This window comes from Emiliania huxleyi (assembly GCF_000372725.1).
Source record: "Emiliania huxleyi CCMP1516 chromosome Unknown EMIHUscaffold_17, whole genome shotgun sequence".
Lineage (NCBI taxonomy): Eukaryota > Haptophyta > Isochrysidales > Noelaerhabdaceae > Emiliania > Emiliania huxleyi.
In genome coordinates, this window is record NW_005200881.1 from 135,298 (window position 1) to 159,645 (window position 24,348).

The 24,348-nt window shown below is 65.2% G+C and overlaps 4 protein-coding genes across 4 annotated transcripts; 2 read left to right on the forward strand and 2 right to left on the reverse strand.

Annotated features, from left to right (window-relative positions):
* Positions 1-3,780: 3,780 nt before the first annotated feature.
* EMIHUDRAFT_202535 (hypothetical protein) lies at positions 3,781-4,755 on the forward strand (the record flags this gene model as incomplete). Its single annotated transcript, XM_005784378.1, has 5 exons — positions 3,781-4,003; positions 4,077-4,197; positions 4,258-4,300; positions 4,435-4,627; positions 4,709-4,755. The coding sequence occupies 5 exons, from the start codon at positions 3,781-3,783 to the stop codon at positions 4,753-4,755; spliced, it is 627 nt and encodes a 208-aa protein (XP_005784435.1).
* A 105-nt stretch (positions 4,756-4,860) lies between these two features.
* On the reverse strand, positions 4,861-6,119 carry EMIHUDRAFT_462683 (hypothetical protein; the record flags this gene model as incomplete). Its single annotated transcript, XM_005784379.1, has 6 exons — positions 4,861-5,151; positions 5,233-5,312; positions 5,387-5,486; positions 5,529-5,605; positions 5,653-5,798; positions 5,855-6,119. The coding sequence occupies 6 exons, from the start codon at positions 6,117-6,119 to the stop codon at positions 4,974-4,976; spliced, it is 846 nt and encodes a 281-aa protein (XP_005784436.1). The 3' UTR covers positions 4,861-4,973.
* Positions 6,120-7,918: 1,799 nt separating this feature from the next.
* On the forward strand, positions 7,919-9,684 carry EMIHUDRAFT_99016 (hypothetical protein; the record flags this gene model as incomplete). The annotated part of the gene is made up of 2 exons (XM_005784380.1): positions 7,919-8,109; positions 8,967-9,684. 2 exons carry the CDS (start codon positions 7,919-7,921, stop codon positions 9,682-9,684), a joined length of 909 nt encoding a protein of 302 aa, XP_005784437.1.
* A 786-nt stretch (positions 9,685-10,470) lies between these two features.
* Positions 10,471-23,138, reverse strand: EMIHUDRAFT_99017 (hypothetical protein; the record flags this gene model as incomplete). Its single annotated transcript, XM_005784381.1, has 11 exons — positions 10,471-10,659; positions 10,732-11,088; positions 12,396-14,117; positions 14,466-14,869; positions 18,049-18,543; positions 19,138-19,364; positions 20,261-20,590; positions 20,693-21,546; positions 21,637-22,207; positions 22,421-22,937; positions 23,051-23,138. The coding sequence occupies 11 exons, from the start codon at positions 23,136-23,138 to the stop codon at positions 10,471-10,473; spliced, it is 5,754 nt and encodes a 1,917-aa protein (XP_005784438.1).
* Positions 23,139-24,348: the final 1,210 nt, after the last annotated feature.

The following is a 24,348-nucleotide window of genomic DNA, read 5'->3' on the forward strand; positions in this document are numbered from 1 at the left end:
CGCGACTGCCTCCGCAGGCTCGGCGTCGTCAGCGTCGAGTTTGTCGTGGAGCCGGTGGAGGCCCTGCCGACGCCTCCCGCCGCCAACGGCGCGGCGGATGCCGCGGCGGGCGGCGAGGGCGCGGCGGAGGGGGCGGGGAAGGAGCTCGTCGACGAGATAGTGTCTGGGCTTGGCGAGGCCGCGCTCGGCGACCCGCCAGCAGTGGCTGCCATTCTGACGGAGGAGGCGGAGGCAGCCAGCCTCACCTAGCCGGCTCGCACGCGCGGGCGAGCCGCCTCCGCCGCGTCCGGCTCGCCGGCAGGCCAGCCTGCGTCACACAGCCTGCGTGGCTCCGGGCGGGCGGGCGGCGGCAGCGGCGGCGGGGGGGGGCGAGATCGCAGGCCGCGCCGGCGAGGAGGCGCCGGAGCGCTCTTAGTGCGATGTACCAACGACTCGGCGCAGGGCGGACGCGGCACATTGGCGCCCGCCCTCGCGCCGGCTGCTCTTGCGGCTTTGGGGATGAGACACGCATGGCTGTCTTAACTTATGTGCAATGCTTGGGCCTGGGGGGAGAGGGCGTGAGGAGGCACAGCGCACAGGGCGGGTGTGTGCCTCTCGAGACCGGCATGGCATGACTCTTGCGCCGCGCTGTGCTGTAGTGGGCTGCGGGGTTCGATATTCGGGCGAGCAGGTGCTTGGGGATTGCCGGTCTAATATGGACCCGGGGCTGGTGTCGCGGTCGCACACACGCTCGCGCCTCTTTATTATCCTTTAATATATTCTAGACGCCGCCTCTCCACACTCAGGACGCAGCATGCACGAGCAGCGCCAGCGCGTCGCGCGTGCCACCTCGCACACCTGCCTGCTGCCACCTCGAAGCTGGCAAGCTCGACGTCCATCTCTCTGCGGTCGAGGGCTTGTCGAGGCTTGCACATGGGTTCTCGCGTCGCGGGCAGTGGGCACCAGCCCACCACCACATCACTGAAAAAAAAAATAAAATATTCTTAGCTTCAAGCCCCCCTCCGAGACTAGGGACAGTCACCACAGATACATACGTCGGTGGGAGTGCCCCCCGCCCCCACTTGCCCTGACTGCACAGGATAGCGTGCCCCGATAACGGCGACACATAGTGGGGGACACCACGCAAGGAGAGGGTGCGAAGGCTCATTGGGGTGCTAGGTGGGACCATGAGGGGGGGTGGGCGGGGTCCTGTGGGGGTGAAATGTTGCGCGGCGAATTCGAACCTACCCCCTCGCCGCGCCGATCCTCACGCGGAGGGTAAAACCCTGTGGGACAAAACCCCCCCGCGGTCGGCAGTCTTCAGAGTGGACCCCCCCCTCCCCAGCCTCCCCTGTGCATCTCGCACCCCCCCCCGCTCCCCATCGGTGACTCGCGAAGGACACGGACACTCGGGGTGAGGGGGGGTCCCCCCGGAGGGGGCTCTGGGGCATTGTTGGGTTGATCGCTCGTGCCGATCTCGGGTCGATCTCGGGTCGATCTCGGGTCGATCTCGGGTCGATCTCGGGTCGATCTCGGGTCGATCTCGGGTCTCGGGTCGGTCTTGGGTCGGTCTCGGAGTGGTCTAGATTTAGAAAAAATGGCGCGTGATGAGGCGAGATGAGGCGAGGTGAGGCGAGATGAGGCGAGATGACCACCACATCACTGATCACACGACAGCCTAGGGCGGGGCTGGCGCGGCCTGGAGGTGCCGGAGACAGTGGATCGTGCATAAATATCTTCAGTCCCGGATTCGCCTCTCTCGGATACGTTCGAAGGCGGTGGCGGTGGCGAATGGGCACGTGTACACACAGAGCCTCGCACCCTTTCGCCCTTCTCATCACTGCCCCGGCGCCCACGTCTCGATCTTCTTGGGCAGCAGCTGGTTGGACAGGTCCTCCCCGTGGCCTAAGCAGCCGTACTCGCCCTTGCCCCACGTGAAGACGGCGCCGTCGGCGGTGATGGCGAGGCTGTGCGAGAGTGCAGCAGACACAGCGACGACGCGCTGGCCAGCCAACGCCTCGATCTTCTTCGGCAGCGGCTGGTTCTGCTCGTCACCGTGGCCCAACCTGACAAAGATGCCACCGCCCCAGCTCCAGACGCCGCCGTCGGCGGTGAGGGCGAGGCTGTGGTACAGCCCAGCCGACACAGTGACGACGCGCTGGCCAGCCCACGCCTCGATCTTCTTCGGCAGCAGCTGGTCCTGCGTGTCGCCGTGGCCCAGCTCGCCGTAGCGACCATTGCCCCAGCTCCAGACCTCTCCATCGGCGGTCATTGCGAGGCTACTCATATTTCCGGCCGAGACAGCGACGACGTGCTGGCCAGCCAACGCCTCGATCTTCTTGGGCAGCAGCTGGCGCTGCTCGTCGCCGTGGCCCAGCTCGCCCCTGCCTCCACCGCCTCCACCGCCCCAGCTCCAGACGGCGCCGTCGGCGGTGATGGCGAGGCTGTGGGTCTCTCCAGCCGAGACAGCGACGACACGCTGGCCAGCAAAGGCCTCGATCTTCTTGGGCAGGTGCTGGTGCCAGCGGTCGTCGCCGTGGCCCAACTGGCCTTCGCCTCCAAAGCCCCAGCTCCAGACGGCGCCGTCGGCGGCGAGGGAGAGGCTGTGGTTGTCTCCCGCCGACACAGCAACGACGCGCTGGCCAGCAAAGGCCTCGACCTTCGTCGGCTGCCACTGCTTCTGCTCGTCACCGTGGCCCAACCGGCCAGAGGCTCCAAAACCCCAGCTCCAGACGGCCCCGCCGGCAGTGAGGGCGAGGTTGTGCGCATCTCCGACCGACACGCTCACGGCGCGCTCGCCGCCCAGCGCCGAGGGGAGGCGCGTCGGCGTGTTGAGCCGCGTCACGCCATCGCCGTGCACGAGCAGCGCTGGAACGTAGGACGGCGCAGAGCCGCACGACGAGAGCCGCCCCTCGCCGTCGATGAAGTCGCTGTGCCGATAGCCTGCCGGCGGGTTGGACTCGCGCAGCAGCGCCGCAAAGCACAGCCACCGCACGGCGCAGCTCTCGTCCTCCGGCTGCACCGGCAGCTCGTGGCCGCGCTCTTGCGCCCTCAAGCGGATGCCCTCTACCGCAAGCGAGGCGTGGAAGAGGAGCGAGACGGCCGCGACGCGAGCGATGTCGGCGGGGTCGCAGCGAGAGACGACGCGCACGAGGAGGTCCGTGGGGAGATCGAGGAGGCGGGTGGATGGCGGCGTGTCTGGCGAGGGAGCGGCGGTGGAGGAGGAGGCGAGGCGGCGCGAGCGGCGGCGCGGCGGGGTGGACATCGCGAGAAAAAGAAACCGTGGTGCCCCCGGGGTCCCGTCAGCCACCGAGATCCTGTGCTTCATGGGCAGCGAGCGCTTGCTCGTCGGAGAGAGAGAGAGACTTTTAGCAATACCAAACAACTCTAACACTCACACGTCATTTGGGGCCTGTTCACGCGCGAGACGTACGTGCAGACAGGGTTGCCAGGTGTGAGGTGAGAGCGAATGGCGCGGTTCACGCCTCGCACAACAGAGAGAGAGAGCGCTCTGCATGGTGGGACATAAAAGAGAGCGAGTACTTGGGCGAGGAGGCCGTGCGGTCAACGCTGCCGCGCGCGTTGTCTCGTCGGCCGGTCGCACGAGGACAACTTTCCGCCGCAGATCACGTCTCTGCGGGCCAGACGACCAGGGGGGGGGGGGGGGGCGTGTTTTTATCTCTTTTACACTTATGTGGTCTTTTGACCCCTTTCAGCGACACGCGGACTTCACGGCCACAAGTCGACACAAGGGCAAGACGTCCGTCCACTCACTGCGCAGCGGGCCCTTCTGCTCGTGTGATGGTCGTCTGGTTCGATCAGCTCGACGGTGCCGTCGATACGTGCGCCGCCGCTGGCATTCCATTCTGCAGCCTGTGGGTCTGGTTCGGCTGGAGCAGCGTGCTCAATGAGGTTCGACACTGGATAACAGATCATGCAGCACGGATCCTACCGATTGTCGACCGCGCGTCGGCCACGTGGGAAGCGAGCTGGGCCTCCCGCGCTGCCGCGTTTACTGCCCTCGGTGCACCAAGCCATTACCATGGTGTGAGGCCTTCCCACAGCTCGCGTCGCACTTTACTCCCGCGCCGCCACAGGTTTACTGTTCATGGTGCAATCTCAAGGCGGCGTCTCCCCTCATGAAGTCGTCGCAACGCTCTCCCACAGTCTTGAGACGATGACCTGGTTTGCTGGCTCGGTGCTGCGGCTGCCACGGAGGTGCCGGCCTCTACTGGGCGAGAGCTTGTGAGCTTCTGCTATCCCCGTGGCTGCGAGCAGGCACATGCTGCCCCTGCTCGGCGGCACACGGCTTCTCGCGCCGGTCATCCGTATCACTGCGGGAGTGCTGCCGGGCCAGGCGCAACCGCCGCCTCGGCCTCAGAGAGAGAGAGAGAGACCGTCACTTCCCCTCGCGATTGGAATGGCTGACCTCTCTGAACAACGGATGGTGCGCAGGCGGTCTGGGCATCCCTCGGCGTCTGCCTGTCCGACGCCTTCGGCCTCACGCCCAGCCACCTGCGCCTCTCCCCTCGCAACCTCCTCTCCTCTGCTCTGGGCGGCCTCACTAGAGGAGGGGCAAGGGAGGTTGACGGCTCGCGGCCTCCGATGGCACTGTGGCTTGCCGCAGCCGCGGTGTGGTGCGGCGCCGGTCTGACTCTTGGATGACAGGGATGGCTGGAGCGACATGAGTGGTGGGGGTCGTATCGCGAGATCGTCTCGCCGGCTCGAGATTTTTTAACGCTCTCGTCTATGAACACGTATGCGTTAGTTCGTTAAAAATATATATAAGGGAGTAGTGTCTCGGCAACGTCAAGAGCGCGTGGGATTGGCAATAACCAACATGAATGGCATCAGCGATCAGGGTGGAGAGACTGGAGTCTCGTCTCTCAATGATATGAAGATTACTACTAGTTCCTCTCACACAAAAAGGCCGCGGGCGGGGGGAAACGCCGCTCAATTTAAGGCACAAGGGCCCTGAGGGGCTCTCCCGTTTCTCAACGCTCAAGCGCTCTCCCAGCAACCACGCGGCGCAGGAAGCCGCCCGCCACCGGTTCGGACTCGCTCAGCCGCAGCCCGGCGGCCGTCACTAGCGCGGCCACATCCTGATCGTACGCGCACGTCGCCGCGACGGCGGAAGTGCCCCGTGTGAAGGCGAGCGCACGGCTCACGGGCCTACGCGCCAGAAGAGCGTCTGTAAGCTCGAGCCTCGACTGCAGGGGCAGCGGACGGCAGCGTGGCGGGGGCGACGCAGACCCGTCGTCGTGCTCGAGCAGGACCACCTCCCCGCCCGGCCGCAGCACCCTCCGCACCTCGGACAGCACCGCGCCAGGCGCCTAGCGGGTGCGGCTGCGCGGGTCCGGCAACACCAGCTAGGCAACACGCCGGGGAGCCGCTTCTAGCGGCGCGCCTCAAAGACGCACAGGCCGAAGGTGTCGACGACGGCGTCGAAGCTGCTGTCGGGGAAGGGCAGCGCGGCGGCGTCGGCGATGCGCAGCGTCACGCGCGGCCTAGCAGGCGCTCCCTCATGAGACCTATCGCGCCACCCTCACTCCCTGCACAGCGGCTCTGGCGGGGGTTTGCCCGAGCGGCAGATCGCCGGCTCTTCGCCGCGCCAGCTCGAGCATGCCTGCGTGCGGGGTCGGGGCGGCGGAGCTCGGAAAACGAGACGAGGACCGCTCGCTCTGCGGAACGGGCGGTGCGGGCCAGTGACGGAGGAGACGCGCCGGAGGAGGCGTCGATGCCGGTTAGGGTGCGGACGCTCGCTGGCTCGTAGAAGGGAAGGTTGAGGCCGGTGCCGACGCCCAGCTCGAGCACGTCGCCTGTACCCGACGGGAAAGACTGAATGGCAGTCGGCGGAAACAGCCTCGGGTCGCACCAGCGTGGTCGCCGTGGGCACGTGTCGCCACGCTCCTCCGAAGTGAGTCAAAGCCGACCGCACGGCTCACCAGGCTGTTGGCGTAGGCGGCGTCGTAGGCTGACGCCTCGGCGTCATAAATAGCGGCGGTTGTCGGCGACGCGGCCACGGCTTGTGGCGGTGTGGCGATGACTGCGGCTGCCGCAGCGGCGCAGAAGCAGCGCCGGTCGGCAAGGCTCCTCGATCCCGGGCTGACGGCGAGGTTGAGAAGTGAGAGCGGGAGCATTCTTCGCCGTCAGTCAGCTTGGCACTGCGCGGCGTGCCGACCACGGGTTTCTGCAGGGTGATATCCTGTGGCCGCGTTGGTTGGAAAAAAAGAGTGATGCTGCTACCAGGGACCTTGGGCTCGTATTATTACGAGTGAACTACAGGTAGTGGGGAAGGCAGCCTCGATGGCCATACAGACATGGGTGCGAAACAACGACAAGACCAAGGCACGGGCAGAGGAACGAGAGAAGAATATAGAGTGGATAAAGCGCCTGTTCACGGCATGGAGGGTAAGCCACGCCGAACGCAAAGAAGCCGGGGAAGACGACCCCGAGGAGGACGAAACAAAAGTGGAAATCCCGCCGTCAGCTGTCACAATATACCCGAAGGGAACCCCAGTGCCAACACCGACCATTGAGGTACAAGTGCTCGAAACGAGAGTGGACCTGAGCAACGACATGACAGGGCGGGATATGCTCGCAGTGGGAGTCAGAAATGTGGTCCTTGCGCGAGGAATGCTCGATAAACTCGAGGGACCAAAATACGCGGAGAGGAGAGCGGAGTTACGCAGAAAGGCGAGAGAAGCAGCGAGAGCAAGAGATCGGCAGACGACAGCGGCGTCTCAGAACGAGGCCGAGGAGAGCGATGAGTCAGGGGAAGAGACAGCAGGAGAGAGAACGACGAGAGTGAGAAGAATGCGAGGTGGCATGAAGGTCGCTGCAAGAATTGGTGATAAACTGCGGAGAGAGATAGGAAGTGGTAGACGCCCGAGGGTGGGCGACGGCTAACACCACACTTCTCCCCTAAAATCCCTGTGTGGTGGCGGCGTACCGTCCTCCCATCCCTCCCTTGGGTTGCCTGTTTTCTTTCTTTTTTTTTGTATTATTAACAACGAAGGCGCTCTCAAAAAAAAGAAAGTATTTATCTGTCGGGAGGACAGAACGAGGGATTTTAAGGAGAGGAGTGTGGTGCTAGCCGTCGCCCACCCTCGGGCGTCACCACTTCCTATCTCTCTTCGCAGTTTCTCACCGCGTTGGTTGGCCGCGTTGGGTAGCGGGCGCTTGCCTTTCTTTTCACGCGTACCAAACGTACCAAGAAACTTGATTTGCCAACAATATACCTACAACAAGAAACTGAATAGGATTCCTAAGTCTGTCTCGAAGGAGGGCGCCTGGGTCTAAATTTAGTGCGGTGTGACGTGTTTATGTACTGCATCTTTAGTGCACTTTAGAGAGAGATTTTTTAGCAATACCAAACAACTCTAACACTCACACGTAATTTGGGGCCTGGAGCCCTGTTCACGCGCGCGCGAGACGTGCAGACAGGGTTGCCAGGTGAGAGCGAATGGCGCGGTTCACGCCTCGCACAACAGAGAGAGAGATGTTCACTTTAGAGAGAGAGATTTTTAGCAATACCAATAGAGTTGTTTTTGTTTTGCACTTTAGCGCGAATTTAGTGCGAATTTAGAGAGAGAGATTTTTAGAAGCCAACAAGAAATTGCAACTTTAGTGCAAATTTAGCGCAAATTTAGCGCAAATTTAGTGCGACTTTACATCCAGATTTAGCGAGGTTTAGTGCGTCTTTAGTCCAGCCGCGCAGTAGGATCCAGCCGCAGCCCCTCGCTGGGCCTCCCTCCCCCTGTCCCCCTGCAGTCCCCTGCCCACTCGCAAAAGTTCCCCGTCCCGTCCCCAACCGAACGAAGTCGAAGAAAGCAGCTGAATATCAACCTCCGGTGCTTTCCGGGTTGCTTCTCCGGGCCCCGCCGAGCGGCAAAACGATTGCCGGGAAGCGGGGCGTGAACATAACGACTTTACTGCGATGGCAGAGCAGACGATGGTGGCGCTGCTGTGGCAGCAGGGAGATGCGAGGGGCACGCTCAACCTGCCGGCGTCGACCAAGGTGGAGGACCTCAAGCTGCGCCTCAACGCGAGCGACTGCGATGCGGTGATGTTTGACGCGGTCATCATCGAGGTGAGGAAGGCCGGCTCTGTCCTCAAGCGCGGTCGGAGGTGGGGTTGTGCGGTCGGAGGTGGTGCTTGCGGTGGCGCATTCAACTGTGCTGGTCCTCCTCTCGGGAATCGGTGCTGTGCCTGTGCTCAGTCGGGAGATCTTGCTCTGGAGGGCGGCATATCTAGCCTCACTGGGAGCCTGCCTTTGGGTCATGAGGGCAGGGGCCAGGCATCTCCTGTGGTGCATTCTTGGCAGCCAAGGAGCAAAGCACGCGGCCCTGGCTAGCTGTGGTGTGGCCGGGAAGCCGTGCTAAAGGTGCGTGCCCGCACTAAAGATGCGGGACCCACACTAAATGTACTGCAGCTGCCCGCACCTAAAGTGAACTAAATGTGGCGCTAAATTGGAGATAAAACACACTAAATATGTGCTAAATATGTGCTAAATTTGCACTAAATTTGCACTAAATTTGCGTTAAAGTCGCACTATATACGCACTCGAACACGCACTAAATAGCGCACTAGGGGGACGACACTGCCTCGGCAGCGTGCACCTCGATCCTGTACCGTGTTTGTTATGACCCCCCCCAATGAACACACCAGTGAGGGAGGGCGAGACGATCGAGGGGTCCCGTACCATGCGGAATCGACCCTATCCAGTGCTCAAGTGCTCAAGCGCACTAAACTATCACTAAAGTTCATTCACACGCACTAAATTTAGACCCAGGCGCCCTCCCTCGAACCGGCCATCAGCGCGCTGCGTATCGATACTTTCCCCTGGTCCTCGCCATCCTCTAACGAAAGAGCGCGTGGAAGCGATACACACAAGCGCTGCTTGCGAATCGGCACGGCGGCATGCTCGGTGGCATTCGGACTGCCGTTCTACGCCATGTCTCTCGCCTCCTCCACGGCTGCGGCAGCCTACTTCACTGGCTCGCGGCTCTCTGCACGCCGAGGCTGAACGACCACGTGCGTCCGGTCCTATGCTTTGGCGACTCGATCACCGAGGGCTACCACAACATTTGGCCTCACAAAACCATCGCGCCTCAGCGCACGCTTCCGGCCAATGTCAACAGTCACGAGCACGCCGCGCTCCTCTGCCACCCGTACAGCATACGCCTCGGCTCGCTGCTGGCGGACGACGTCGGCGACGGCGCAGGCGGCTACAAGGACTCGCTCCGCTACGCACGCGCACGGGCCTACTCGGGTTGGACAGCGGAGGAGCTGCTGCCGGTGCTTCGCCGCTCGCTGCGCGAGGGTCCGTGGCGCTGCGCCGTCATCATGGCCGGCTGCAACGACATCCTCTGGCGGAGCGCGAGCGCGGCGACGACCCTGACGCACCTCGAGGCGCTCTACGCCGCGTGCGACGAGGCGGGTGTGCCCGTTGTCGCGCTGAGCAACACGGAGGCCGACCTCGGCGAGTTCTTCAGCGGTGAGCAGCTCGCCGAGCGGACGGCCGCGCTGCGCGAGGTGGCGGCGGGCGTGCTGCAGATGCGCTCCAAGCGTGCTGTCGCCGACGTGCGCGCCGCGCTGCCTCTCGGCGCGCAGCATTTTGACGACGCGCTGCATCCGTCGCCTGCGGGTTCCGACCGGATAGCGGAGGCGGTCTTTCAAGCGATCAAGCTGCACGGGCTGTAGCTGCCTTCCACACACACACACCCAGGTGCTGCATATGTGAGAACGCCATGTGCGCCATGTACCATGTTACAATAAATTACCCTGTCGCTAGCTCAGAAACACCACATATCTAGATGCACAGTCACACACAACCGCAATATCATACACGCTAGACAGAGCTCAGCCGGACAGTTGGACAATTCCGACACACTCAGTCTCAGATACTGCGCGTCGCTCCCCACGCTCCAGCGCAGCAGCACACGACACAGCTCACAGGGCTCAATACACAACACACCGCGAGAGAAACACCGCTCACCGTCTGCATGTACATGCATGTCGGAAGGGGAGAGCATGCCTCGAACTGGTCACATGCGCCGAGCCGCCGAGGCGACCCACACCCTCCCACACCGCCCTCCCCGACTCGGTCACCTCGCCCTCGCGGCCGGACGGTCGCGCCGCCCTTTCTTGGCGCGTCCCCGCTCGCTCCTCGGCACCGGCAGCGGGCGAGGCGTGTGCCGGTTGGTGCGCGAGTGGCGGTCCGCCACGAAGGTCGCCCACGCCTCCGGCTTGACGAGGTGCCGGAACCCCATCGCAGACACGTACCCCGTCAGCATCTTTGTGTGCTGCGACGACTCGCAGCCCGGCGCCGTGTTCGAGTCGATGTGCACGCGCACGACGTCGACGCCCTGCCGACGAGAGAGGGGCGTGTCTGGGACGGGCCTCGAGGACGTGTCTAGCCAGAGGCGGAGGCGGAGGCGCCTTCTCGCTCAGCTCCTGCGCCGCGTTGAGAGCGAGCTCGACCTACAGTCAGCATGCGCGAGACATGCGCGAAAAGACACGTCCTGCAGCAGCTCCTTTGTGAGGCTCCACCTCGCGCAGTAGCCGGGTCTGCAGCACCGGAACTGTCTGCAGCGACTCCTCGCGCCGCGCGTAAAAGTAACGTCCGGCGTGGCCGACGGAGACGACGCAGACCACGACGGCGAAGGTGACCCGGTCCTGCGGAGGCGCGAGAGGACGGGTGGCCGTAGGAGTCTCCAGGCTTCCGGAAGTGCGTAGAGTGTGACTCACCCTGTCGACTGCCGAGTCGGCCCCGACGTGCACCTCGACCTGTTGCCGACTCTCGTGCGCACGCTTGGCCTCTGCCACCAGCCTCTCAAACGAGGTCCCTTTGCCAGTTCCATCGCGCCAGTTCCAGACATCCACTTGAGCGGCAACAGGAGAGCCGACTGCTCCGCCGACGCTGACGCCGCCACCGCCGCCGCCGCGCATGACTGCACGCAGGTGCGCACTGCTATCTCCCACTGAATAAGCGCTGGACGGCGAGGGGGCTAAGGGCCGCAGGAAGGCCGCGGAGACAGCGGAGAGGACAAAGTGCATCGCAGCAAGGTTCGAACTTTTTCCGGGGTACGGGATCTGCTGCACGGCCTGAAGGGGTGACTTATGGTCCTGACCGCCCAAGACTAGCCCTACCATACCTCCAAGCAGGGTCTGCCAGCAGGCGCGGGGGGGGGGGGGGGGGGTAAAGAATGTCTCAAACCTTGGGTTGGCCACCCTCCCCAATACCATACCCCGCAAAAAAGTGCCACCCCCTGCTCAGAAAAAGACCCGTTAAAAACGAACCCGGGGGCCCCCCCTTGGGGGGGGAAACCCCCTGGGGGGGCCCCGGGGAAAATCTTTCCGGGGGGGGGAGCCCCAGGGAAAAAAAAGGGTTGAAAAAGTTGGAACCCTGGCCTGCACTGGGCCTGCATATAAAAGAATTTTAGACACAAAAGAATTCCACTACGCCACAGGACCCGCCGCCGTTGCAGCTGCCAATGCCGAGAAATGTTGAGAGGGATGTGTGGGATGAGAGAAGTCAGGGGACGTCTGAAGCGGCGAGCAAAACTAGTTGTGTTTAAAGCCATCTCGACCTCGTCGTCCTCGTCGTCCTCGCGCATCCGCTCGCGCGCACGCGACAGGTCGTCCCACAAGAAGACGCATCCCTCGCCGCCGGCGCATCCTTTCGACCGCCGAAAATGGAAAAAGTCTCCTCCCGACACCCCTGCTCACTGCACAGTAGCACACTGGTGACCCCCGCTGAGCTCCTGTGTGTCTCTCGCGAGTCGTGTGTGTGGCTCGCCCCTCCCCAATGCACCACCAATGCATCGCGGTAGAGTCCTCTCAACTCACTTATTATATGCACACACATATGTCACCGAGACTCGGTATACACAAAATGCGCCTGCGGCGGACCCACAAAGCTCACAGCTCACATACCGCATGTCGAATAGAGGGGCTATCACCGCCGCCACTGCTGCTGCTGCCACTGTCTACTCGCGCCGCGGGCCGCGGCGCCGCGGCCGGAAGGCCCTTAAAGGCGAAATTGTGCTCTGTTCCGGACCCGCGCCCTCGCTCTGCAGGCGACTCTGTTCCAGATCCGAGCCCTCGCTCTGCCGGCGACTCTGTTCCAGATCCGAGCCCTCGCTCTGCCGGCGACTCTGTTCCAGATCCGAGCCCTCGCTCTGCCGGCGACTCTGTTCCAGATCCGAGCCCTCGCTCAGCCGGCGACTTGAATTAATCTTGTCTGTGCGAATTCGGCGTTGCAGGATGTCCTCCTGGGATTCGACTGGAGCGCGTATGCGAACGAGCCGCGCCACCGACATGAAGTGGCGGAGCCGCTGCAGCTTCCGCCGGAGCAGTCCCGCATCGCACGACACGGCTCCCATGTGGCGCAGCACGTGGCGCAGGCTCACCTTCCGGTGCTCGGGCGAGCCGTAGAGGGGTATGGCGAGCGCGTTGTAGAGGCTGTAGGGAGGCTGCAGCAGCACTTGCGGCGTCTGCCCTTGAAAGAAAGTGGAGAAGGGGCAGCCTCCGAGGTTGGGCGTCTGCTCGTGCACCATCGCGATCGTGATGTTCCGGTCCATTGCCGCCTGCACCAGCCGCGCGACGGTGCCGTCTGGGTCGTACCACAGGCGGCTCGTCATGTAGAGCAGGAGCACGTGATGAGAATCGTCGACGCGATTCTCGAGCGCGTCGTCCGCCTCGCGGATGGCCACGACGCCGTCCTTGGCCGCCTCGGGCGCCAGCGCGCGCCCCTTCTTGGCCGCCTCCTGGACCTCCTCCGCCACAGACCAGGCGCCGTCGTTGTCGCGGCACACGAGGATGGTGACGGGGCCGACAAAGGCGTACGGAGGAACCTCCCCCGCCACTATCACGCCCGCGGCGAGGGTTTCGGGGTGCCTCATGTAGTACGGGGAGTGTCTCAGCATGCGCAGCGCGATGGACTTGAGCGACTCGAGCTGGAAGGCGTTCACCCGCACCCACAGGATCGGGTCCTCTTTTTCAAAGATACGGGCCACCATCTCGGCCGGCCCTGAGTAGGAGGGGTAGGTGCCCAATCCGGCGTCGTCGACGCAGTTCGCGCGGCACTCGGCCTCGAGCACCTCGAGCGCTGCGCCGCCCTTCTCGACATCGGCCTCGTGAATCGGGATGAAGGGCCGGTCCAAGGCGAGGCCCGCGTAGAGCTCGCGGCGGCAGTTGCGGCTTTTGAAGTAGCCCACCGACAGAAAGACGAGGAAGGTGGTGGCGTCGCCGACCGACTCCTCGAGGGCTCCGAGGTTCTCCAGGCAATCCACATCCAGCCAGATCCTCACGTCGGGCATCACCAGCTTCATCTGCCGAACGATGGTGTGCGTCTGGTCTTGCCCCGTGGACCAGATGTGGCTGATGAAGCCGTGGAAGTGGCACTTCTTCGACAGGTCCATCACCGGGGCGCGTCTGTTCGAGAGAAGCCGGATGGTGGGCGCGCGGAGGGCGCTGATGGCCTTGAAGACGACGAGGACAAGCGACACGGCGATCATCGTTACGCTGAGCACGATGACAAACTCGCTCGCGCCGAACGCGCTCTGGAAGCCCACGAGCGTGTCGCACATGTCCTCGTAAGCGGCGCTCTCGCAGATCTGAACCACGGTGCCGAGGACGAAGCAGCAGGTCAGCAGCAGGTTGGCGGTGCACGCGAGGTAGAAGTCGTCGAAGCGCTTGAAAGGCTTGACGAGGGCGAGGGCGGTGAGGAAGAGGGCTGAGGTGACAGAGGCGACGACGAGGCGAAGCAGCTTGGACGATCCGTCGTCTGTCTGGATGAAGAGCACCAGCGATGCGAGGAAGAGCTTGCGGTACAAGTCGGCAAGCTCCCAGTAGTGGCAGCTAGCGTCGTAGTCGCGCCAGAGGAAGCGGCAGGCGCGAGAGAGCCTTGTCACACGCTGGGCCCGCACGTTGCGGCGGATCCAGAGCAGCAAGCCGAGGAGCACAAGCGGGACCAGCACCGGCCAGAGCACGAAGAAGGCCCAAAAGTAGGCGTCCAGCCCGCGGTACATCTCGTCGTCGGCGCGGCAGAGCACCTCGAGGTCGGCCACGAGGTAGCTGCGTCGCGCGGTCGCGTCAAAGACGCTGATGCCAAACGACTCGCACATACGTGCCTTGAAGATGGAGCGAGAGACGGAGGGAAGAACGAAGTAGGCAACGAGGATCGCCAAGTACAGGATCCGGCTCCGCGTCTCTCGGACAAGTTCGCGCCAGCGGTGCTTGTTGAGCTCCGAAACGGTGACCTCACCATCGCCATCTGTGTCGATGACGTCGACGTCCTCGATGTGGTCGGCGATGCCGTCACCGTCCGTGTCGACGGCGACGACACCACGGTCGGGGATGCCGTCACCGTCCGCGTCGACGGCGGTGACACCACGCGTACCAGACATGCCACCGCCGTCCTGGCCACCGTCGCCTTCTCCGTCGCCCTCATCAGAAACTGGACCTCCTGCTCCGGCTACTCTGCCAGAACTGGATTTCCAGAGCAAAAGCCACACTGCTAGCGCATGGGCGGCAAAAGCGGCGCTTCCGAGCAAAACGACGGCAAATGGCCACAGAGCGGCGAGCAGCAGCCGGTGGCTCATCGAGCCGATGCAAGCGTCCGGGTAGGTCAAGCCGAGGAGGTCGAAACTGAAGAATTCGAAGACACTCATCCAACTGGTAAAGTCCTCGTGCAGTCGAGCGCCGTACACGGGGCCGAGCGTCGCAGCGACCTGGTAAAAGCTGACCACAATCTTCAACTTGGGTTGAAACCCGACGCGCGCCTCAAGTTGGCTTAGCCGGGTCGCCACCTCAGGGCCAAAGATGCGGCTGAGCGCCTTGACGGCGATGCGGCTGAGTGCACGGTAGGAGAGGAATGCCGTCCCTGCGAGAGCGACGAGCGCTGCTGCTAGGATGCCAAACCGCCCCACTGTCGGGCAGTCGGCGCAACCTCTCTCCTTACGGCTGAAGTGCTGCTCGTCGCTCACGCACCACTCGCAGAGCGGGCCCGTGTGGCCCGCATCGCAGCCTGCGCCAGCGAGAGCGTCAGCGCCCACGTCGCCGTGCTCGAGGCGGCGGCGGGAGCGCTCCACGTTTGCCGCACTTCCTGAGCCGCTGCAGTGCTCGGAGGCGACGCACTTGTGCAGCTCAGTGGTCTGGTTCGAAGCGCGCCAGAAGCCGCGCGGGACGCCGAGGGCCTCGAGAGTGGTGTTGGGCGAGCTGCAGTCGGCGTTTGGCGGGCACGGCTTGCAGTGCTCGGTCGGGGATTCGAAGATGACGGCCGGAAGGACGCTCGCGTCCTGCAGGTAGTAGCCCGCCTTGCAGATGGAGCAGGTGACGCCGCCGCCTCTGCTGCTCAAGGGATGCGGACACGGGATGCACTCGCCCTGTCCAGGGTTGGCGGCGTATGTTCCGGCTGCACATTCGCTGCAGAAGGCGCCGCCAGCGCCGGAGGAGCCAGGCTCGCAGCTATCGCACTCGGAGAGGCCTTCCGTGGCGGCAAAAGTGCCAGGCGAGCACCGCGTCGGCTTGGTGGACCCCGTGGTAGCATAGTAGCCCTTCTCGGCGAAAGTGCACTGCGAGGCGTCCTCGAGGTCCGTCCTGCTCGAATAGCTTCCCGCCTCGCACGGTAGCGGCGACGCCGCACCCGGCTTGCAATAGCTGCCAGGGACGCACGCGTGGCAACCCTTTCCACCCGTGTCGTCTTGGTATGTGCCACCCGAGCAGCTGGCGCACTCGGAGAGGCGCTCTGTGGCAGCGTAGCTGCCCGCCGCGCACTGCCTCGGAGGCGCGGCGCCGCCCGGGCACGACGAGCCCGCCGGACAATCGAAGCAGTCTGGCAAGCCGTCTCCGTCCGTCATGTTGGCGTACGTGCCCGGCTCGCACGTCGCGGGCAGCTCGAGCGACGCGCCGACCGGGCAGAAGCTGCCAAGCCCGCACGGGACGCAGTCAGCAGCGCCGGCGTCGCTCTGGTAGGTTCCCGCCTTGCAAGGCTCGCACTCGGCGTTGCCCAAGCCGAGGGAGAAGCTGCCAGCGCGGCACGCGCGCGGAACCACGGTGCCAGTGGTGCAAGCGTGGCCCTGTGGGCAAACCTCACAATCGCCCGCCGACTCGAGGTCCGTCCTGTTCGAGTAGCTGCCAGCCTCGCACGGGAGCGGCGCCGCCGCGCCCTGTGGGCAGTAGCTGCCCGGCAAACACGCCTTGCACGCCGTGGCGCCGCCGTCGTCCTGATACTCGCCCGCAGGGCACTTCTCACAAATGCTCTGCCCCTCGCGTGCGGCAAGAGTACCCGGCGAACACGGCACCGGCTCGGTGCTGCTGGCTGAGCAGGCGTGGCCCGCACGGCAAGCGGTACACTCGTCCGGCGCGCCGAGGTCTGTGGCGTTCGAGAAGGAGCCGGCAGGACAGGGCAGTGGCGCTGACGCGCCCTCGGCACAGTAGTGCCCTCCCTCGCACTTGCGGCAGCTCAAGGCACCCGTGTCGTTCTGATATGTGCCCGGAGGGCACTTGTCGCATGCCTCCATCCGCTCGAATGGCGCGATCGTGCCCGCCGCGCACTTTGTCGGCACTGCGACGCCGCCTGCGCAGAAAAAGCCAGGCGCGCAAGGCTCGCAATCGTCCAGGCCGAGCACCGGTTTCGAGGTGTTGCTGTTGAACGTGCCAGATGGGCAATTTGCCGGCAGCTCGAGGCTACTGCCTGCAGGGCAGAATTTACCTCTGTCGCACTCGAGGCAGCCAGACTCGCCCGGCGACGGCTGGTACGTGCCATCATCGCAAGGGGAGCACACCGCTGCTCCCCCCGTAGCGTACGTCCCCGGCGAGCACTCCGTCGGCGGCGCGCCGCCGCCACCGCACGACTGGCCCGGGGGACAGACAAAGCACTCTGGGATGCCGTCGTCGTCTGTCAAGTTGGCGTACTCGCCAGGCTTGCACGTTGCCGCCAGCTCGTTCGACGCGCCCTGCGGGCAGAAGCTGCCCGCCCGGCAGCGGATGCACGTCTCGTTGGCTGGCTGGTCCTGGGTGGGGATGGCGGAGGGGGTCGGGTGGGGAGGGCGGAGAGGGTCGGGTGGGGAGGGCGGCGGAGGAGGGCGGCGGAGAGGGCGGTAGGGAGAGGGTGTGGTGGTGGGGCGGGCGGTGGGGCAGGAGGCGGCGGGGCAAGTGGCGGGAGAGCGAAAACCTGATAGTAGCCAGCGGGGCAAAGCGTGCAGACGTCGTTGCGCAAGCCGGCCGCGACGGTACCAGACCTGCACGGCGTCGGCTCCAAGCTGCCTATGGCGCAGACGTGGCCCGGCGGGCAGTCCGCGCAGTCGCCTGCCGACGTGAGACTGGTGGCATTCGAGAATGTCCCGGCTTCGCAAGGAAACGGAATGCTGGTCCCGGGCGGGCAGAAGTGGCCGCTCGTACACGAAAGCGGCTCGAACGTCGCTTCGTGAGGGCAGTACGCCCCCGCGGGGCAGGGGCCGGCGCAAGCGCTACTCGACTGCTCGTCGGGGTCGTCAGAGCCGAGGAGACCAGCGGCGCAGGCGAAGGGGAAGTCCTGCTCGACGGGCGACGCGGGGAGCTCGTAGAGACGCTGGCCGAGGAGGCTCGGGTCGCCGCCCCGCGCGTCGTCCCAATTGCAGGGCTGCACAAACGTCGGCTCCTGGCAGTACCAACCCTTTGGAGGCTCGTAGGTGAGCGAGCAGTCGTCTCGGTGGGCCAGACAAGCAGACTGCTGCGCCGCCTGGTACTTTGGGTGGTATGTGCAGGCCGCGCGGAAGATTTCGCAGCGGCCGTTTGGCAGCCAGCGGCCAGATGGGGCGGGGAGAGCATAGGAGACTTCGCCCTTGAGGTTTAGAGCGCGCCCCTCCGGGGCGGCGCAGCCGTGGACGAGGGTGCCGTTGCTCAGAGTGGTGCGGCCGGACGCAGAGTAGAGGCCGCCTCCAGAGCTCGTTGCAACGCAATTCGAGATGGATGAGCGCGAAAGGGAGAGGCCGTCCGCCATGGTGTACACGCCGCCGCCCAGCGCAGCGATGTTGTCGCGGGCCGTGCAGTCCACCAGCGCAACGGTCGACGGCACGCAACTTTGGACCCGGTTGCAGAAGGCGTTGGAGTGGACGTTCCAGGACGGCGCGATCATGATCCCTCCGCCCATGGAGTCGGTGTCGTTGGCCACGTTCCCGTAGATCTCACAGCGTCGCAGGATCACGTCGCCCTGGATGTGGTGGATCTTGATGCCCGCCCCATTTGCCAGACCGAGGTCCACCTCGGTCGCATTACTCTGCGGCAAATAGCCCCCTGTGATCTTCAGCCCGATGAGCTCGACTGTGTCGTGCGTGCTGGAGGTGTAGGGGCTATGACCAAGCGTATTGGTACGCCCAAAGTCGACAAAGATGGCGCGGCGCCCACGGGATCCTGCAGACGCGCCGCGTGCATCAATCACCGCCGTGCCCGGCACCTGAGCTTCGAGGACGAGGCCGCGGAAGATGCACAGCGCGGAGTTTTGGCCCTCTTCGGTAAGCCTCGCTATGCCGTTGAATGATGAGGTGCAGTCCGCACTCGTGTCAAAGGCGTACGTTCCTGGTCTGAGAACAATGCGGCTGGCCGTCACGTCTTCGACTGCCAAACGGAGCTCCTCGCTCGAGCTGACAACTCGTGTCGGCGGCGGAGGGGCGGGCGGCGGCGGCGGCGTTACAGGTGGCGAGGGCGGTGGAACCGGCGGTGGCGGTGGTGGGGAAGGCGACGGTGCCGAGGGCGGAGGTGGAGAGGGAGGCGGCGGCGGCGAGGGTGGCGGAGGCGTGGGCGGCAAGGGTGGCGGGGGGAAAGGCGGCGGTAAGGGCGGCGGAGGCGGCGGCGGCAACCGGGGTGTCGGTGGCGGAGCCTGTGGCATGCCCTCTGGAATGGCGGGCGGGGCGGGCGGCGACGGCGAGGGCGGGGGCGGGGGGGGCGGCGGCAACGTCGGTGGCGGTGGGGAAGGCGGTGGTAGCGATGGCGGCAGCGAGGGCGGAGGCGGGCTGGGGCGCGGAAGAGAAGGCGGCGGCGGCGACGGCGGCGGCGACGCGAAGTTGCGCTCGTAGCAGTGGGCGGACCACGTCGCGTAGCCAACTTTGGAGAAATCCGGAACGCAAGCATCGCAGCCAATGTTGCCCCAGTTTTGGTCGCAGCCATCCTCACCTTGGGGGCTGGCGTACGTGGATTGGGCCGCCCTGCAGTCCTCCACATCCTTAAAGTGGAGCCAGCACGCGGACCGGGTAAGGTGGAATGACGTTGCGCCGCACTTGTCGCTGCGGCTGCACAGCTCCTGGCACGCCCCGGCTGCGCTGCCCATCTCTTCGATAAACCACCCCTGGCACTCGCCGTCGGTTTCGAGCTTGACATAGGGCGGCGGCGACGCTGCGCGGCTGGTGGGAGGGGCACTGGAGGTGGCTTGGGCGGCCCTCCGCCGCCGCTCGGCGCGCCCAAGGTGCAGTGGCAGCCCCCGCCAGGGTGCTTCGAGCGGCCCGCTTAGCTCCGTGGCCACGCTTTCGAGGAAGGTCGGCTGATTCGCGGAGGCTGTGATCTCCTCCGCAGCCGGCCCTCCCTCGGCGTGGACGAGGGTCACGCGTACCCTGCTATCGCCGAGGTCCTCGAGGGTTATCTGCTCGGCAGTGACATTCACAGGCGGACTCCCGGCGGCGAAAGACTCGAGCACGGCAGCCTTGACGGCATCCAAATCGAGGGCGGCCAGCGCGCGCTGCCGGCGGGTCGTGCTCAGCGGCAAAGGTGAGGGCGGTGGCGACGGGGGAGGCGGCAAGGCCGACGCGGATGGAGGCGGCGGCAAGAGCGAGGCGGAGGGAGGTGGCGGCAACGGTGGAATCGAGGGTGGCTTCAGCGTCGGCAGCGGCAGACCCGGAGGAAGGGGGTCACCTTTGTCGACGAGCGGCGCAGAGGGCGGTGGTGATGTTGGAGGCGAGACTGGCAGTGGGCGAGGGGGCGGCGAGGGAGGCGGCGAGGGCGCCCTGCCGGGTGGGACCGGCGGCGGCGAAGAAAGCACGAGCGGTGGCGTCGGCACGCTCTCACTGTTCACGCTCACCCGTCGCGGCAGGTGGCGCATCGTGTGCGGCGGAGCAAAGGGGAGTCGGAGCGGCGCGTCCTCCTCCCCAGTCGGCTCCTGCAGAGCCCGCGATCCCAGCGGTGGGCTCGAATCACGAGCCGGCATGTCCGCCCGAGTGCAAAAGCGCCAGTCGCGAGCCTCTGGAAGATACTCGAGGGTCTGCAGTCCGCGGGGGGGGGGGAGGATGAGGAAGCGAGGGTGCACCCGGGTGGGGGTGTGGGGGCGCGGGCGCGCGCGTTCGGGAGCGAAGTCGGGCAGATCAGGAATCCGGCCCTGCCGAGCACGCACTCCATGTGCTCCTCGTTGTCGTGGAAGAAGGGGAAACGGCACGGGCAGTCGGAGAAGTCAAACTCGCCCGAGTCCTCGCACGGCGTCGGAGAGGCGGAGCCGACGAGCCCCTTGGCGAGGAAGAAGCGGAGCTGGTCGTAGCTCATGTACACGTCGTCTTCTCTCCGGGCCCAGCTCCCGGACCATCGGTCGCGCGGGCTCGGCCGGCGCTGCCGGTCCTCGGCAGCACACGTGTCGCATGCCAGCCTGCAGGCCCGGCGAAAGTGCAGTCCTACGACGTCCTGTCGCAAGCATGCCCTTCTGACCGCCGCGGATGCGCACTGCGGCGGATCGGCTTGGCCCGCGCACAACTCCGACATGTACGGCGGTGAGGCCAGCGGTGGCGAGGCCGGCGGCGGCTGCAGCGGCAGCGGCGGCGGCAGCGGAGGCGGCGGCGGCGGCGGCGGCGGCGGCGGCGGCGGCGGCGGCGGCGGCGGCGGCGGCGGCGGCATCGGTGGTGGCGAGGGCGACGGCGGTGGCGGCGAGGTCGATGGCCGTGGAGACGCGGGCAGGGGCGGCGGACGCTGCTCGCTGCCGACGTCGCCGATGACGCGCTCCATGTACGCGAAGTAGGCGGTCGGCGTCGGGTCGACAGGGTCAGGCAGGCGCTTGTTGGCAGCCTCGAGCGCGCGGCAGAACTCGGAGCGGACGTCGGTGCGGTAGACGGTCTGCGCCTGCAGGTAGTGCCTGTTCGCGGCCGGCAGAATGCCCGCTCGCACGCGCGACACCTCGTCGCGGCACTCGCGCCCACAGGACTCGGAGTCGAAGTCGAGGAATGGGCTGATGGGGAGCAGCCGGGCCCCCGCCGCGTCGGTGTCGACGGGCAGCTTGAAGTTTCTCGCGAGCGTGAAGTCTGAGGTCACCTGCATGAACCAGTCGGTGCTGATGTTCGCCTTGCAGATGTCCCACCATGCCGAGACGGACGTGTCGCGCAGCCCAATCTCCACGGGGACACCGGAGGAGCCGTCGCAGAGGGAGCTATCCACGTCTTCCTCCTCCTCCGGCAGTCCGCTGCGGCAAAGGCGGAAGTGGCGCGTGGCGCGGCGCAAGAAGGACATGGCCGCCCTCGCGGCCGACCCCGCCTCGTTGGTGAGCACGGCGACGCGGCTGAAGGGGAGGGGCGAGCCCGCGCACGCGGGGCGGGCGAGGTGCTCCTCCGCCGCCTGCGGGGCCAAGCAAGGTGCAACGGTTAGGTGAATGTCTCCACGCAAACCAGTGGTGGGGCAGGGGAGGGGAGAGGGTGGGGGGCAGACCCGCAGGCTCGCGAGGAGCCGGTCGATGTCCCCGTCGCCAAAGTCGGAGATGAGGAGGGTGAGGGAGGTGCCCGCGCCCGCGGCGAGCATGCTCCGCGGATAAGACCCCGCCCGGTCGGCTCCGAGCCCTGTCGGCGGGCAGCCGGGCACCGGCCACTCTTGCAGGTAGACCGCCCCGTGGGCGAGAACGACGGTGTCGGGGATGTCACGCGGGACGGTCAGCGTGGCGGCGAGGTTCGAGATCAGCGGCGTCGTCTTGTAGCCGTACACCCGCTCCGCCTCTTCGAGGCTGACGTTCCTGTCGCCGAAGAGCCCCTCGGACAGCTGCACGTCGAAGGAGGAGTGTTTGACGGTCGTCCAGAGCTCGTCGCTGTACTGGGAGAGCGCCTCCAAAAGGAAGGGGTGAGACACATTGTACACGGCGTTGCCGTTGAGGTGGCGCCGCAGCGTGACGGGGATCTCCTCGTCGGAGAAGGAGTCCCAGTTGGAGCCGCGGTAGGTGGAGCCGAGGACGGAGAAGGGCCTCTGCGCGTGCATGTCACGCATCAGCCGGTCGAGCCAGAAGCGCGCCCTGGCGAGAGGGGGAGGGGAGGGGGGGGGGGGGTTGGGGTTGGGTGGCTCATCTGGTCGGAGGCTCTTTGCCGGTGTGTCTCTTTGCCGGTGTGTGGGTAAGGGGCGCGGAAGGGGGAGGGTGTGTGTGCCAGGAGGGTGGGGGGGGGGGGGGGGGGGGTGAAGACTGGGCGTGGCGGAAGTGTGAACTCTGCAGGGCTCGGCGAGGGCGCACAGCGGCACGCTGTCCGGATCCATGTAGTAGACGGTCGTCCCTGGGCGAGCGGAGTAGTACGCAAGCATGCGGTAGAACTGCACGCTCGGCCCCGAGCTCCAGGCGACCTCAGAGCCCGCCGTGTCGCGCGTGTAGCGGTCCTGCGCCTCGGTCAGGTTTCCGCCGAGCAGAGACACGGAGCCGAAGCAGCGCCTCCACGGCTTGGACGAGGCGCCCTGGAGGAACGCCTCGAGGGACGGCCAGGCCGGCGTGCCTCGGAGCTCGCGGATGCTCTTCGAGTAGTAGAGCACCAGCGGCGGGGCGGGCGCAAACCCAGCGCCGACCGCAGCGCACGGAGCCACCACCTCCCATCGAGCGAACGAGCCGATCAGCTTTGACGCGTCGTGCGTGGCGAAGGGGCGGACGATGGCGAGTGCAGCTGGCGGTGAAAATGGCGGCGGTGCTGGCAGCGGCGGTGGTGGCGACGTTGGCGAGGGTGGTCCCCACTCGTCGTCCTCCTTGTCGTCCTCCTCCCCGTCTGGCGGTGGGGCCGGTGGCGGTCAGGTGTGTCATGCGAGAGCGAAGGGAAGTCGGGGGCATGGCGGCGGAAGCGAGGGTGGGCAGTGTGAGGGGCGTGGAGGGTGGGAATACCGTCGCCCGGCGAGGTCGCCAGCGGCACAGCCTGCCCGGCTGGGATGGCCGACGGGGCGTGCGGAACCAGAAGGGGATTGCCCGACATTGGCGGTAGTGACGGCCACTCTTGTGGCTGTTGCTGAGCTGGAATCGAAGCGAGCGCGGGAAGTAGTACCAGCAGTCCTGCGCGCCACAGGAGTCCAAAAGAAGCGGGCGCTCGACGAAAGGCGAATGGCGTGACCGCCACGGCGCAGAGCCTGACCAGAGCACCAACTGCGAGCCCGGTGGCCGCCGTCGTCGGCATGTGCACCTGGGAGACCGCCGGTTTTCACAAGCTAAAGAAAGAAACTAAAATCGGAGGACAAGCACGCCGGTTTTTCGATGGTTTTATTTTGTCTGCGAACTCCTCCATCGCCCGTATCTTCTACAGGTATCTGAGGCATCACACGTTACTTTATAGTGCGCCGTATTTCGCCTTTTCTTTATCGACGCCGACTTTTTCGGTTTTTCGGTTTTCGTTTAGAGGCACCGCCTCCGTAAAAAAAGACAGACCCTCGCCTGAATAAGACACACCGACTTTGACCGTGTGCCATTTCCGAACGGCTTCGAGTTGCGCCCCTTCCGGCTTGATGCCTAACAGAGCTCAGTCTACAGTCAGGTCTCTCACTCATCCAAGGCGGAAGCCGCAACTCGTAGCCGTTCGGGAATGGCACGTTGTCAAAGTCAGTTGTCTTAGGTTAGGTTAGGTAGGAAGGTGAAGAACACGCCAGGCTCGGACTGGACACCAACGCGGTATGGGTGGACGCGAGACAGATGATGACGACACGCACGAGCGACACACAGACACAAACAGGCTCACAAGACACACAGCCAGTTGGCTGCCACACACCCTGAGTTGGCGTACACATAACTCAGGGCCACCGTCCTCCCTGTCCGCTGTCGCCCCCCCCCCAGCCAGCACACACGGTGCCACAAGGGCACAAACAAGGGCACAACAGGCGACAGGGAGTAACGTGCGAGGCTAGAGCAGACCGCTCCACCTCCGCCGACCGCAAACGGCAAGGCACGGACAAGACCGTGTGTGGGGTCTTGTGAGTGAGGCGTCTATGGACTATGGACCCTCCCTCACCAGGCTAGCGGCCTACTGCTAGCCCTAACTCGCACTCATGGGTGGTGTCCGTTCATTGTATGAGTGTATGCGAGCAGAAGCGCGTTGTCTTCTGGGTGGAAGCTTATTCAAAGAGGCGGTGCCTCACCTCGCGAGCGGGACTCGAACACTCGATCTCCCCTCTGGGTGGGTGGGGTCCCTCACTCAG